Below are 15,311 nucleotides of genomic sequence, written 5' to 3'. Positions count from 1 at the left end.
TCTTTTTTTTTTTTAACGATTTTCCTTATAAAACACACGCCATATTATACTAGTGGAAGAATATTTCGACTTTTGAATCAACTTATGTTAATTACAACTTTTCATGAGCCTGTTGACCATATAAGACATCAACTAACATTCAAATACCAAACATATGATTATATCGTACTAAAGTACAACTGCTAGACAACACGTGACAACATCCTTTTTAGGCTTTTTTTTTTTTTTTATAATAACTAATGCCAAACTTTTTTTTGCACCCTTTTAAAGTAAATGACGATAAATCCATCTTCGATTCCCGTAATGTATAATTTCTTATCATATAATGCTAAAAGAGTGCTTTTCTTTTGTAGAAAGTGACATGAACGTCAGAATTTACTCATGAAAATATTCACATTAATGTGGAGCAAACTATGAAGAGATGATAGACATAATAAATGAATAGCAAATAATTAAGATTGTTGCGAGGTTCACTCTTTCGAGAATTTGTGGTTCAAAACGTGTTATTACCCTCATAATCGCCCAAAAGATAGTTATACTAGCAAAGCCCCAAGAAAAAACCAAATCACATCATATGATTGCACACCATAAAATTGACCATCTGTGCAATTTGTTCCATGAAATCCATGTGTGTATATACCCACAAGCAGATAACTAAGCTAGACATGTAATGTGGTAAACCATTTGCAGTAACCAAACCAAAGACATAAACATAAACTCATCATAAGTACGTTGCTTGTTTTTAACTATCTGGCAAGAAGAAAACACAATCAAAAGCTGGCACCCAGCAGCATATAGTAGTATCCTTCCTCAAAGTACGGCATCCCCAGAACACTGCTCTCTTCTTTCATCTTCCTACTCTGAAATGGCCACAAGAAAGCCAGCAAAAGGGTCACAGAGTATAGACAAAACGGCGAAAATTAATTTGCTTAATCAACATGAACATAGCTGAAAAACGGTTTTGCTGATTACCACCGTAGTTCGAGGGCTGGAGAAAGTCCTGGAGGTTGGGCTGAGCCGGTTGGAGGCGGTACGGCTGAAACTGCGGAGGCAGGGTCGCGAGCTGAAGGACGCTGCTCGGCTGCTCTTCCCCATAGAAAGGGAATTGCTCCAGCACGTGCTGCGCTTCCTCCGGCTTCGGCACTCCTCCTCCCTCCTGTTGATGCTCCATCGCCATCTGTTGCTGCCTAATCTATCACCGGGCATCGGTGTCGACATTGAACATAGTCAGTCTTATTAAATTGGAATGAGAAACTTGTTTCGATAAGTTCTCATTTTTCCATGACAAGATTACTCTCCGAAAGGAAAAACAACTCATAACAAAATCTGGAACACAGTAATATGCAAGCTAAAATTGGTTTGAAACATTTCTCAGGACATTTTTGCCTCTCTTTTTTTTCCTTTTAACTAGAAATGGGAAGAGGCAAACTAGCTAGGGTTCGGCTCAGTTCATATTTCGATGCTGTTTTTGGAAGTTAATCAACTGAACCAAACATCTGTCACTTTAGTGCTATTGCATAGCAGCTGTGCAAGTATTTTGCTAGTGGCATTTTAACTCACCAGATGATATATTTGATCGTTTTCATCCTGCAGCATTTTTTCCTGGACATTGTAACCATGGTCACAAAAGTACGAAACTTTGATTCCTTCTTGATATAGAACAGAAAAGAAATGCATGTAAACATAAATTTGCTTGGGACGAGAGAGGACAGTCATACCTTTCTCCGCAGATTGTCTATTTGCTGCTGCATCAGCTCAGACTGAATAATTCCCGGAAATCAGGGACAGCAGTTCGATTAGCATGTATATACAGGTGGATCAAAAATTTGTACAACATCGTAATTGGATCGCACGGACTGGTTAAGTCAATGGCGCTTCATAAGTAAGTAATTATAACCCGTTAAATAATTAGCTGTACTAATTGAAAAACTGTGCCGTTGGAGTAGCGACCAAATCTAAATGCAAAAGCAGACAATTACATGTAGTTGTGAGTTATTATGCTACCCTTTTGGCTTCAATTCCATACTGGCATCTTTATAACTTTAACCATGATGTTTTTCCTCTAGATGTTAATCCCTGACATGTTCTCGTTCAACGTCTAGAAAAATCTTCTGAACAGCATAATTAATGTGAAAGGCTGTATGATATGCTCAGCCCCATTACCTTCCTTGCGCGGACCTTGTTGATGGCGCACTCGAGTTGCTGCTCCATATGATCGAAGTCCTCGATCCGCATGTTGGTCAGATCGCCGGCAGTGTATCGCTGCACGCTCAGTTGAAGGCTACGCGTTTCTCTCCGTATCCTCCTCAGCTCATTCTGAAGCTGTTCCTGCGAAACGGTGTTTGGCGATGTATGAAGATGATTAACCATCTTTCTTTTGCATAGTTCTCTTTGGGAGAGAGTAAAGATATTCCCATTGGAAATTTACCTGCTCATTGTGCTCCACAATCTGAGACCCCTTTTGGCCGTGATACTTCCTTATGATTTCCTGCATGCTGCAGATTAAGATAAGCCGAATGATGTAAGAAAAATACATCATTCACCATTATACATGCCTAATTTCTGAGTAAGTTTGTTGGATGAGATGAAGCATCCATCCCTGCTCTAAGTAAAATAAATTGTTTACATAAACTCCAAATGGAAATTAAATCAAACGAACAATTATAAGAAAGAAATTAGACCGAAAGCAATTGCCGTCAATCGAATGGTGTGACTAATGCCAACTAATGAACCCACAATAAATTACTAAACAACTGGGCGTGCTAACTCAAGTTATAAATCTCAAAGCAGTGAGAAGTCATGTACAACAAGATAAAGATACTTCGATACCTACTAGATATTTGTTTTTTTCATGTTTCTAGTAACCAATTTAATCAGGAAAAATGTCCAATTTGGTGATCTTCCAGTTAAAACTAATCAAATTTTCAAAATATTATTCCGTACATTTAAATTTGAGTAGCTCGAACACATAGATACATAATTCAAGCTAAAATAGAGACATATAGTGAATATTAAGGATGAAACTGAAAAGAGTTGTCCGAAGAAGGAACCCTAGACACGGCCTCCCCAAGAGAGATTCAAGAACTGGGAAGTAATCATCACATCCTTGATGCAGGCCCTTCACCCAAAAACCCCAATTCTCTCAGCAATAAATTCGGATGGAAAAAAAAAAACTACCAAATGAAAAACATTCTGGGATTTTTCTAAAGGCCACAGATGCAACTTGGGAAAAAGGAAAAAAAAAAAAAAAAACGAAACAAAGAACCTGGGAAATGAAACCAAAAACCAGTTGTATATATAAATAGATACATCTATATTGCAAGTATCAATTACTGCAAAGGCCGAGTTTTTTGGACCCAAGTATCCGGGAAAAAGCAGAATATTTGATTGGAAGAACGGGAGATCGAGGGTTCTTATTAAACAACAATGATCTGAAAACTGTGGAAATTAAAATGACCAAACCAGGAAGTTTATGCTAGACCGTGAAAAAAAAAAAAAAAACAGATCCACCTCGTGGACTGACTGCAGTAATCGAAGAGCTTTCCCGAGCTGGAGAAGACGATGAGCCCGATCTGCGCGTCGCAGAGGACGGCCAACTCGTGGGTCTTCTTCAGCAGCCCCGCCCGGCGCTTCGCGAATGTCACTTGCCTCGTGGTCTTGTTCTCGATCCTCCGGATTTCTATCTTCCCTCGGCCCATTTTTCTTTTCGTGCGGGAGGATTCCGCTCTCGATGTTATTGCTTTGCCTTGATGGTTGGTTGAAGCTGGAAAAAGAGAGATTTTTACTCGTTTTAGCTCCCCCAAGTTCCTAGGGTCATGTGTTGTTGCAAGAAGGAAATCCACAAACTCAGCAAATTCAGCATGAACACATTGCACTGCTGCTTCCGCTCAGATTTAGGAGTGCATCTCCATTTTTCGACACGCAAACAGGATTAAATGATGGAGTTGAAGAGACAAATTAAGGGCTGTCATCAGAAGTGGAAACTCAAAGCTTCCAAAAAACCCTAGTTTGCTTGAGAGAGAGAGAGAGAATGGTATTACCTTCTTCTTCTCCTTCCCTTGCTTGTGGGACTAGAAGACGAGCCTGAAAGCTTTGTCTTATGGAGTTATTGAGCTGAGCAACTCTCTATTATTAGACCAACTTTAGGTTTCCATTCACCAAAGAGCCTCCCCCTGGCTTGACCCCAAATCATGCAAAAGGTCTGAGGTTTCGCATGTGAGATTCTGATCGAGGATATGAATTTATTTTCATTTTTCTTTTTTACCCAAAGTAATGATGATTTTAAGAATGTCATAGAATGCATGTGGTTGGTGGCTAAGAAAAAAAAGAACAAAATAGATAGTTTCCATCTCATATCATCCTGGCTTTTAATTACAGACAAGCTCTTGTAATTATACCCTTTCAAAGAAGAGCATTGTTAGATTAATGGCCTTGAAATAATTGGGATTAGGAGACTAGTTTAGCTAGTTATGACAAAAGATCAAGGGAGCAAACATGCTTCAGCCAAATAAAAATAGTTTAGCTAGGTATATTTTTTTCTCTTACCTAGACTAGAAAAAACTTCAAAGAGAAACATATGGTACGAGGAAACATAAGGCGTCTCGTTCCTTAATCACGTTCCTTTCGGCACCACATGAATTGGCATACCCCTCCTAGTTTTACACAGGTATCGTTCCCGCATGACTTAACTTTCAAAGGAGAAAACTTGCATGCATATAGGTTATTGGAAGGACTTAGGTCGGACCCGACATCGACCGATTCTACATATTTCAGTATCAAATCATAAGAGATTAGTAATCCTTAGGATCAAGTTGTTAATATCGATTGAACCCAAAAAGAAAAAAACTCCGAGGAAGTAATCGTGGTTATCTCCTTCTTCTTCTTTTTTTTTCCTTTTACCTTGCATAATTACTGCATGGTGATGATGGCACCATGTGGTAATGTTTAATACTGGGCGTGATTAAGTGATCTTTCGCTATCTCCTAGTGGAGGAGGCAGGAACAAAAGGGTGGACGTCATACTGCGACTAGTAACCACTCTCCCTCATGCTCTGGTCCACGACCCAAGTGGGGCTTTTATGAACATTGCCAGTTCTAGGGCAACTTTGAAACGTGGAAAGAAGACCAGGTTTCCATGAATGGGAACCCCAGCTGCCCAAAGTTTCCATTTTTCGAAACGGCAAAGTGCGTGAATCTGATGTTGGGAGTGCCTGTGAAAGCTTTCAGAGTCAGTTCTTCTGGTTCGAGTTTACTGATTAAGGCATGCATCTCAAAGCAGCTGCATTAACGCCCCCATCAAAATGTTTGTGCTTGTAATGAAGGAAACAAGCAGTGTTAATAGGATGATGCGCGCAACGCGCATTTGGATTAAAGTAAGCGGTGCTGACACGCCATCCTCAGAAGCACGTAAGATTCGACCGAGGAGAGACTACCCGATTTTCTCCGCGTTGGTATGTGCTGGACAGACTTCCAAGGAAGTTCAAACAGAAAGACTTGAGAAGTTTCCCAGCACTTAAGTTCGTTCAGAAAAGGAAAATAGGGGGCTGTCAAGTTTTGGGATATACTTCCGTGGTCAATATTTTGGATGTTAGAAGCAAACCGAGGGAAGATTTGGATGCTAGAAGAGGACTTGTGTAAAGGCAAGGTTTTTAGGGTCAGCAAGGCTTCGGGGTAGACACTGGTATCGATGGAGACCGGCCTCATCGGTTCAGTTTAAGGCCTGTTCAGACGAGAACCGGCCCGGCTCACATGAGAATCGGCTCGGTTCTCGACTTCGAAAAGTTGGAATTAGTCAATACTGATTAGGTCCTCGGTTTTCACGTAGGAACCGGAGATTCTAACCAAGATTAATAACAGGCTCAACCATGTCAGTTTTCTGCTAAGCCAAGATCAATCCCAACTATTGCACGGTAGAATCAACTATAGAAACGATTCTCCAAGACAAGCATTAAAAAAAGCTCGTTTTGATCCAAATTACCTTGAGATCATTAATTTCAATGAAAAGTTATCAAGTTACATCTAAAAGAAGCTAGTCAATCACTTCGCAATTTTAGAAGATACCCAGTAAGTAGCGTATCATCCGAAAAGCTTCTCACACAAATACGAAAGAATACCTCACTTAAAAAGGTCATAACGGGATAGTCGATGCCTACACTACACATGTGTGACTCCTCATGGCCAACCAACACACGGTTTTGGAGCAGTGAAAGACGAGGAAAGTCTGCAATTAATCTCTTGAAATGGAAACAAAAACACTTAGGTTATCAGTATTTTTTGTCTCTTGTACCTTAAATGGATCGCACAACGGCATGTTGTTTGAAATCCATCTTCCACATCAAAGTCCCCCTTTGGAGGGTGATCAAAGCATTAAAGAGAGACCAAAGCATGTGATCAAAGTCCATAAAGACCCTCAAAATTTGATATTTCACAGCAAGAGGTTAAAGACGATTGGTTTTCTCTGAAAGGGCTTGGTATATAGTCAACTTTGCACAATGTATTATCACATCCGGCTTATCGAATTCGAAGTGTGGTTTTCGCGACAATGCGAACAATATTTGCCACCTTCTGTAAGCGTGACTAAGGATGTTACATTTCATACTATGTAGATGTGTTTTCTATGAACGTTTATATTAGTTCCTGCTGTCAAGCGATACAGTTAAAAGAGCACAGAAGCCCATAACAATAGCTATAGCTTGTCGGCGAGTAAACCCTTGCTCGAGCTAGTTGTATGTACTATCTCATGAAGTACTGATCAACTATTAACCCTAGGAAACAAATTACGAATCATTATGATCAACCCTTTGTCTGCCTAGAACCGAAAGCTGTAGTTTCATTGTGTCCATTTTCATTCTAGGTGGCCTCCAACTTTCCTCGCAAAATTCAGTTGCTTCCTAACCTCATTTGACGACAGATTAAACGTACTAGACGTGCACGATTGCGCCCGAGCAAGGGTAAAAAAAATGTTAAACATGTAGAACCGAATTATGTAGTTTCTTGATGTGGACCTTTACCCGCAAATTCGAGGTTTAGGTGGGTGTGATCTTGAGACGAAGCTGTTACCTCATTCAGAAGTAAGGTGGTGTCCATCGGTTTTAAGGCAAAGAAGCACTCTTTTTCCCATTTTGGTACATACAACGCAACCTAGAAGTTTAAAAGAAGTTAACCGCAGTTGATAAGATATTGAAGTTTTTCTGGGAAGTTCTAAACATTTTGTATTGGCGCCAATTTAATCCCAAAACTTTTAATTATGCCAACTTAGTCCTAAAATCTTTTTTGCATTTGTGCCAATTAAGTTATCCGATCAATTATGACCGAAAATCATTTACTTAGACGCCGACTGTCCTATGATTCCATGTCGGTGCTGGCGAGAGCCACGTAAGACGACCAATGTCCACGTCAGCAATTTGACTCAAGTGACACAAATGCAAAATCAAATCGACACAATCAAAAAGTTTATGGCAGAATTGGTGCCGATGTTTAAAGTTGAGGACTTTTTGGACACTTTTCCCAAGCTTTGCCATTACCAAATTCCACAAGATTATGAGATATGGAATGCCATTGAGCTGGGGAAAAAATAAAAACAAACCCTGGTTAGAGAACACTTGTTAGGAACATCTAAATTTGGAAGTAACAAAGGTTGGTCATCTAGATTGGTCCCCCACCACGGCTCCTTTTGCCATCATCACTCTCACCCCAGCTAGCTTCTCTCCCCTTGGCCAGTCCACTGCAAAAATTTCAAAACCATAGGCTTTCTCAAGCCTGTGTGAACATGAAAGCTGCATGAATGCGAAGAGAACGCCAACACCAGGACTGAATCGGCACGTCCAGGAAAAAGCAAGGAGCAAGAGAATTTGTGCTTTCGTCTGGAAATGGAAGGCAGTTTCACGTCGACTTCAACATCATCCTCTTTCCATGGCCTTGGCAGGCAAATAGAGCTACTTTCATGAATCTTTTGCTATTGTATTGTGCCAATTCAATTTTAAACCCTTCTTTGCCAATGTTTTTTATTTACTTTTTTGGTAATTCGGTTCATCCTGCCACCGCTAATGTGTCATTTATAATAATCTGTTATTATTTTTATTTTTTTCTATTTTTTCCCCTTGTCCTTCTGAATAAGAATGAGAAGAAAAAATCGAAAAATATATTGAAGTATAATGAAAAATTGTCACGTCAATGTCGGCTGGTCAAAGTTGGTCGGATGGACTAAATTAGTATAGATGCAAAAGATTTCAAACTCAATTGACCAAAAAAAATGTTTAGAATTTTTTTTTATAATTTTCTCAATTTTGGGAGATATGACATTTGAATTTGTTTTTGACCTTGTGTTAACGGGGTTATTATTTTTAAAATTAATGGAGATTATCGCTATCATTCTTCAGCCACAAATCGATAGAGTCTTCTTGTCCTCTCATCTACCAAATCATGAAATTTTGTGAATCCCTACACTTATACTTACTAGCCTAGATGCAGACTAGCTATGGATGTTCTCCACACAAAAAAAAGGGTGATTAGGTATAAATGATCAACCAAAGATGCATCCATTATCAATTAAGAAGTTTGCATCGAAATGTGTTCAAAAGTTGCCTAAGAGACAAAGTAGGAAAATTACCAAAAAAATCTTGAATCTATTGTAATTGTGCCAATTAAATAAAAAAGTCCTAGATTTTTTTTTATCAAGTCAGTCCTAAATCTTTTATATTTGTGTCAATTCAGTCTTTTCGCTAACTTGACTTGGCTTGCGCCGACGTGGTAATTTTTAATAATTTTTTGAAATTTAAAAATTATTTTTTCTTTTCTTTCTCCTCCTTTTTTTTCTTCTCCTCTTCCCGAATAGGTCGATTGCCAACCGGCGACCGTTCGAAGATATAGGCGGGCAAGGCTGCCTCGCCGGCCACAAGAGACGGCAAGGCTGCCTCGCCGACCACAAGAGACGGCAAGGCCAACCTCACTAGGGGTGGTAAGGTCCGGCCTCGCAATCGCTTGGGTGACGCTCGCCCCTGCCACCTTCGGCGAAGGTGAGGCTAGACCTCATTGTCGCTAGTAGCCGGTGAGGCAGCCTCGCTCGCCCACGGCTCCGGCTGATCGTCAATTGGCGACCGACTAAGGAAGAAAAGAAGAATTAAAAAAAAAAGAGGAGAAAGAAAAAAAAAAGATAAATATTAAAAATTGCCACGTCAGCTGGTTTCGGGCACAAGTGAAAAAGATTTGGGATTAAATTAGCCACAAAAAAAAAAAGGTTCAAGACTGAATTGACACAATTGCAACAAATTTAGGACTTTTTTGGCAATTATCCCATACAAAAATGGAAGCAGTACTTTCATCGACAAAATAGATTATTGGGTATCATTTAATGAAACAATTAGAAAAAGTATGACCAATAATGGCATTTATCATGTTGTATAGTATTTGAAGTCAAAAAACTTGACATCACATTCGTGTCCATGGATGACAAGGATGCACTTGTATGCACAATGCAACCTTCGAAACATGGGAAACTTAATCATAGTCTGTAAGAAGAAATGAAAGCTTTCCCATTACCAATCCCACATGACTACGAGACGTGGAATGTCCGGAAAATTATCAAAAAAATATTAAATTTCTTATATTTTTGTCAATGCAGTCCTAAACCTTATAAATATGACAGTTTAGTCCTAAATCTTTTCACATTTTGTCAATTCAATTTATTAGCCGAAAATCGCTAACGTAGACGTCGGTCATCCCGTAATGGCACCGCCAGCACCGACGTGAACAATTTTTAATAATTTTACTATTTTTTGAATACTATAATTTTAGTTTTTATTTTTTCTATTTTTCCTTTTCCTTTTCCCTTTTCCCTATCCTTTTTTCCTTTTTCCTTTTTTCCTTTTTGTTTTCCCTCCGGTGTTAGGCAAGAGCTGCTCTCATTGAATCAGGCGAGGGCAGCCCTTCCCATCCGCCCTTGCTTGCCCCTAGCGAGAATCACCTTAGCCTGGACGAGCACCGAAGGAAAAAAAAGAAAAGGAAAAATAAATAAATAAATAAATAAAAGTATTAAAAAAAATTAGAGTATTTTTAAAAATTATCCACGTCGGGGCCTGCGATGCCATGTAGGACGGTCGACATCCACGTCAGCGATTTCCAACTTATGGGACTAAATTGGTAATGGGTGAAAAGGTTTAGAACTGAATCGGCAAATTTTTAAGATTTAGGACTAAATAATCAAAAGTGCAAAAGATTTAGAACTTCTTTGACAATTTTCTCCAAAACGGCACTAAGCTGGAAAACAAACCCTAGCTAATTTCTGCCTTCAATTTCGTAGCATCTTTTTTATCCAGCTTCATTCCAAAAGAGACCTTGAGACGACTCCACTCAATATATGCTCATGAAATTAATAACTATTTCTCAGGAAAAAAAAAAACAATCATCAATTTCGCCAAAGTTCGTTCGAAACAGCGTATTCTGTCCTCCGTGTTTCTTGATTCATAGTTAATCTCGTGCAGGGCCGCAAACAAAAAAGCAGTTTTTTTTTCTCGAGCCTGCGTGCACATGAAGCTGTATGAAGTTGCAGAAACAAATCATTACTGGATGCAGAACTTAAATTCAAAGCCAAGAAACCAAGAGAGAAATTTGTGCTTTCGCCTATAAACGGAAGGCAGTTTCACGTCAACTTCAAAACACCTTCCCCTCCACCATATTGCAGTCTTTGGTTCATCAATTATACCTAATCACAACCTTTTACTTTTTCTTGGAGAATGTAATGTTAATGGCTAGTTCATGTGCACAATGGAACGCAATCTTATTATCTATAAGAAACCTCGGTAGTTAGGTCAGCACGACCCTTAAATTCTTTCACAAAAAAAAGTCATAAAACATTTTGTAATTATGTCAATTCGGTCCATTTGGCTAATCGATACTGACGTGGCAATTTTTAAATAAATTTTTGCATTTTATATTATTTATTATGTTCTCGATAATTTTTTCCCTTCTTTTTTTTTTCTTTCTCTTTTTTTAGGGTTTGGGCTGACTGGCAACCTCTGCCGACCCCTCGCAAGGGCCTACGAGCCCTCTCCAAGGGGCCAACCGAGGTCGTCGGGCCAAATCCTAAAAAAAAAAAGACAAAAATAATAAAAAAAATAATCCAAAGTCAAAAATATTAAATATTATTTCAAAATTATCACGTCAATTCCAATCGGCCAAATGGACTGAAGTGGCATAATTGTAAAAGGCTTATGACTCAATTAAAAGAAAATTTAGAATTGAATTGACATAATTACGTTAGGTCTATGACTTTTTTGATAATTTTTCTGGGTAAGTAGAGGGTTTTGGATGGGAATATGTTTTTGGAAGTTGAGCATGAGATGAAAGTGGTTAGGTGTTGTGTAAACATGGAATGAGTGGAAGCACTGCTTTCATTGACAAAATTCAATTATTGGGTACTTGAATTATTGAAAACACTTAAAGTATGATGGATGGTAGAGTTTTTCAATTTTTCTTAATAATTTAGAGTCCCAAAACTTGATATTACGTTCATGTTCATGTCCATGTATCAATCGATAGAGATGGCTCGAGGTTCCGAGTAAGTGGAAATCATAACCATTTAAGGTGAGTCTGACCGTTCATTAGCGATTATCTGTGATTATCGAAAGCGTATGCTAAAAGATTATATATACGGGAAAGGAAAAAAGCCACTAAAAAATCCAAATTATGTCCCGCTATAATATATTTAATCCTTTTTTTTATATTCAAAACACCAACTATGCATCTCGTGACAAAAAAAAACCCAAACTAATACCTAAGTGACGCATTTACCCTCCTCCGTCAAGGTTCCGTCAAATGATTTTTTATTCAAAACAATGTCTTTTTTATTTTACTTAATCCACATGAGCGTAGAAGTGGCAAAATGGGTTAAAAACCCATATTCTAACCCATATTTAAGAGTGGAGGTCACAAATGGGTTTGCTTAACTATCTTAAGTGGGTCATAAATTGATCACTTAATAACTCAATGGGTCTTAAATGAATTTTAAACGAGCCATAAATTGGTTAAATAAATATCTTAAGTGAGTCATAAACATATTTTCTGATTTTATTTTTATTTTTATTTCTTTCTTTGTTGTTTCTTTTTTCTTTTTTACTTTCTTTCTTTTGTTTTTTTTTACAAGTCCGTGAGGGTTGCGGCAGACCCTCGCTGACCACCGATTGAGGGTCGCGACCCTCGACAACAATCGACAAGGGCCACAAAACCCTCACTAGGTCCGGGCGAGGGTTGGTAAGGGTCATCTGACAACCCTTGCCAGACTTTGGAAAAAGAAAAACAAAAATAAGAAATATAAAAAGGAAAAAGGAAAATAAAAATATAAAAATAAAAATAACAAAATAATTTTTTATTTTGTTTTTATTTTGTAATTATAAAAATTGTTCACAATGTTTTAGTAATATAATTTTTTTTAATAATTCATAGCTTTTGCTAAATTGGATTAAGTATAGAAGTGTTCTAGTAATATGGTCAAATCGTTAATAGGTTGGGTCGGACACGGATCGTTAAATTTGTACTATACGACACATCTACATGAACACCAAGTCAACGTCATTTGTTTTCTGACATCCATCTTAATGAAACCTTACAAGTTTAGGATTTTTAGTGTCGGAGAAAAAAATTAATAATAAGTGTGTCATAGAGGGCATAGTTTGGAGGTTTTTGGTGACTTTTGCCCTGTGGAAAACTGATATCATATGGGATTAAATGGGGCGTTGAGGGAACAAGAGCAGCAAAAATAAAATAAATCGCGAACAAAATAAATTGGGAAAATACAATGCGTGCTCAATTCGACGTCTAATTACTAATTAGTAATTATGGATCACATGGGCATCGTCCGGTTGAACCGGTCCATTCGATCCGGTCGGTCCGGTTCTCTCGATCGGCCCAAACGTACGAGCAAGCCCATACAAGCTTCGAGCCCATGTTTGACCAAAATCCCATCTAATCCCAACTTCTATCTCTGTCTCTCTGGAAGAGAGAGAATCTCAGCTTGAGCTTGAGCTGATCGGCGCCGGCGGTGGGAGAGAGCAAAGCTGCTCTGCAAATTTCTCCGATCATCTCCTCTTCTTCGCCGTCACTGCACTCCCTCTGAATCGTAAGTTCAGGCGAATCGCCGCCATCTAAAAAGCTCGGATCTTGATTCCAATCTCTCTGACCCGAGTGACCCCCCCAAAAATGGATCTTGCGCCTGAAGAGCTCCAGTTCCTCACCATCTCCGACGTCCTCCGCGAATCTGTCGCCATCCCCAGGCGGTCCCCGAAGACCTTCTACCTCGTGACCCTGACCTTCATCTTCCCTCTCTCCTTCGCCATCCTGGCCCACTCCCTCTTCACCCACCCCCTCGTCAACCGCCTCCAGTACCCGTCCTCCGACCGGGCCGAGACCCGCCACGAGTGGGCCCTCCTCCTCGCCTTCCAGTTCTGCTACCTCCTCTTCCTCTTCGCCTTCTCCCTCCTCTCCACCGCCGCCGTCGTCTTCGCCGTCGCCTCCCTCTACACCTCCAAGCCCGTCTCCTTCGCCTCCACCCTCGCCGCCATCCCCAGGGTCTTCAAGCGCCTCTTCGTCACCTTCCTCTGGGTCACCCTCCTCATGGTCGGCTACTACGTCGTGTTCGTCGCGTTCGTCGTGCTCCTCCTCTTCGCGATCGACACGCAAAATGCGCCCTTGCTGCTGTTCTCGCTTGTTGTGATCTTCGTGCTGTTCCTGGTGGTTCACGTCTATATCACCGCATTGTGGCACATGGCGAGTGTGGTGTCGGTGCTCGAGCCGCTCCTCGGGTTCGCGGCGATGAGGAAGAGCTACGAGTTGCTCAAGGGCCGGACCCGGATGGCGGCCATTTTGGTTTTCGGGTATCTGTTGATCTGCGGGGTGATCAATGGGATCTTTGGTGGGGTGGTGGTGCACGGCGGGGACAGCCACGGTGTTTTTGGGAGGATCGTGGTGGGCGGGTTCTTGGTCGGGGTGTTGGTGATTGTCAACTTGGTTGGTTTGTTGGTGCAGAGTGTGTTCTACTACGTCTGCAAGAGTTATCATCACCAGGGGATCGATAAGACGGCTCTTCATGATCATCTCGGCGGGTACCTCGGCGAGTATGTGCCACTCAAGAGCAGCATTCAGATGGAGGATATCTGATTGGCGATGCCGGATGGATTTGTAAGTTCCTCTTGTCAGTGCTTTCGGAATGGATATAAGATTATTCTGGTGGTTTGTAAGGGGTTTGTATTGTGTTATCCAATAATGACAATAATCTTAGGAAGTCCTGGTTTTCATACCAGCTGCCACTTTGTTCTTTGTTTCTTTCTTGTTTTACGTAGGTAGTGGTAGGTTCAATCGGAGAATGTCAGTTGTCTTGATGATGATAACATGTATACCACGACATTAGCAGTTAAAAAGGAAATTGCATAGTGTATGTCAGTTTTGAGTACTTTCCTGTGGTGTCTGTTAATTGGAAATGGTGTTCAGAGGTTGTTCTCTGTTATGTTTTATGTTACATTCTGCCTTTGTGCTGCCCAAGCAACTTGTAAAATTGGTGGAATCAGTAATGGTTCCAATTATTAATTGGTGTTCGAGAGCTTATGTGAGTAGCTTTTAATACAGATTCTTGTGGTAGCTGTACATTCCCCTATGTTGTGGGATTTAGATATGGATTAGCTTCCATTTATGCTGGTTACCCTTTACGTTTGCTCTGCTTTCTAGTTCTACACTAGTAGGTGTCAGAAGTCGTCTTTGCCTTAGATAGATGTTCAATACGCAGGTGTCAACTCTTCGGTGGTCGATATGATACTTGATGGCCTTTAAACTAAGAGTAACGAGTCTAGGTGCAAAATGTTTTTACTGGCATCGTATGATGGACTTTTCCCTGCATAGAAGGGAATGTTTTGCTACTCCTCTCGAAATTCATTGGGAAGAGTATCTGATCGGGAAGGGTTGAGCCATAGGAAGACCTCTCAGGCTAGCACTCGGAGAATTTAGTGCATGCAGAGAACAGATTATGCATAGCTAAGAATTTCTTTTCCGAATACGAGTTGGAAGGAAAGCTGCTCAGGATCTCCTTCCTGCATTAACATCTGCATTGCCTCTCTAAAATGCAGAACCAATGGGGTTTCGATTGGCTGTTTAACATATGCAGATGGGCATGCGAATAACTTTGATTTGTAGATGTAATGGGAGGAGAATGTGTGAGTTCTTAATTTCTAGGTTGGTTCTTTTGGTTCATGTAGAAAGGACATGTTGTAGCACGGTCCTTGATGTAGAAGAATTTAGTTAAGATGGTTTATGCAGAGTGCATGGTTCAAA

General features: G+C 40.0%; 2 protein-coding genes across 2 annotated transcripts; one reads left to right on the top strand and one right to left on the bottom strand.

Moving 5' to 3' along the window:
- Positions 1-629: 629 nt before the first annotated feature.
- On the bottom strand, positions 630-4,088 carry LOC115728043 (MADS-box protein FBP24-like). Its single transcript, XM_030658364.2, has 8 exons — positions 4,041-4,088; positions 3,511-3,763; positions 2,429-2,495; positions 2,164-2,328; positions 1,719-1,760; positions 1,561-1,602; positions 973-1,192; positions 630-860 (listed from the first exon to the last, which is right to left on the bottom strand). The coding sequence occupies exons 2-8, from the start codon at positions 3,696-3,698 to the stop codon at positions 856-858; spliced, it is 729 nt and encodes a 242-aa protein (XP_030514224.1). The 5' UTR covers positions 3,699-3,763; positions 4,041-4,088; the 3' UTR covers positions 630-855.
- Positions 4,089-12,963: 8,875 nt separating this feature from the next.
- LOC115728041 lies at positions 12,964-14,437 on the top strand. Its single transcript, XM_030658363.2, has one exon. The coding sequence runs from the start codon at positions 13,191-13,193 to the stop codon at positions 14,145-14,147; it is 957 nt and encodes a 318-aa protein (XP_030514223.1). The 5' UTR covers positions 12,964-13,190; the 3' UTR covers positions 14,148-14,437.
- Positions 14,438-15,311: the final 874 nt, after the last annotated feature.

This window comes from Rhodamnia argentea, chromosome 3 (assembly GCF_020921035.1).
Source record: "Rhodamnia argentea isolate NSW1041297 chromosome 3, ASM2092103v1, whole genome shotgun sequence".
Classification (NCBI taxonomy): Eukaryota; Viridiplantae; Streptophyta; class Magnoliopsida; order Myrtales; family Myrtaceae; genus Rhodamnia; species Rhodamnia argentea.
Note: the sequence above shows the minus strand (reverse complement) of the source record. Positions and strands in the feature narration are given on the sequence as shown.

What these genes read in the sequence shown, in the direction of transcription:
- LOC115728041 (XM_030658363.2), top strand. Translation starts at nt 13,191, where the DNA reads ATGGATCTTGCGCCTGAAGAGCTCCAGTTCCTCACCATCTCCGACGTC.
- LOC115728043 (XM_030658364.2), bottom strand. Translation starts at nt 3,698, where the DNA reads ATGGGCCGAGGGAAGATAGAAATCCGGAGGATCGAGAACAAGACCACG. An exon ending in TACTGCAGTCAGTCCACGAG is followed by an intron (nt 2,496 to 3,510) that starts GTGGATCTGTTT and finishes CTTAATCTGCAG; the next exon opens with CATGCAGGAAATCATAAGGA. An exon ending in TAGACAATCTGCGGAGAAAG is followed by an intron (nt 1,603 to 1,718) that starts GTATGACTGTCC and finishes TACAATGTCCAG; the next exon opens with GAAAAAATGCTGCAGGATGA.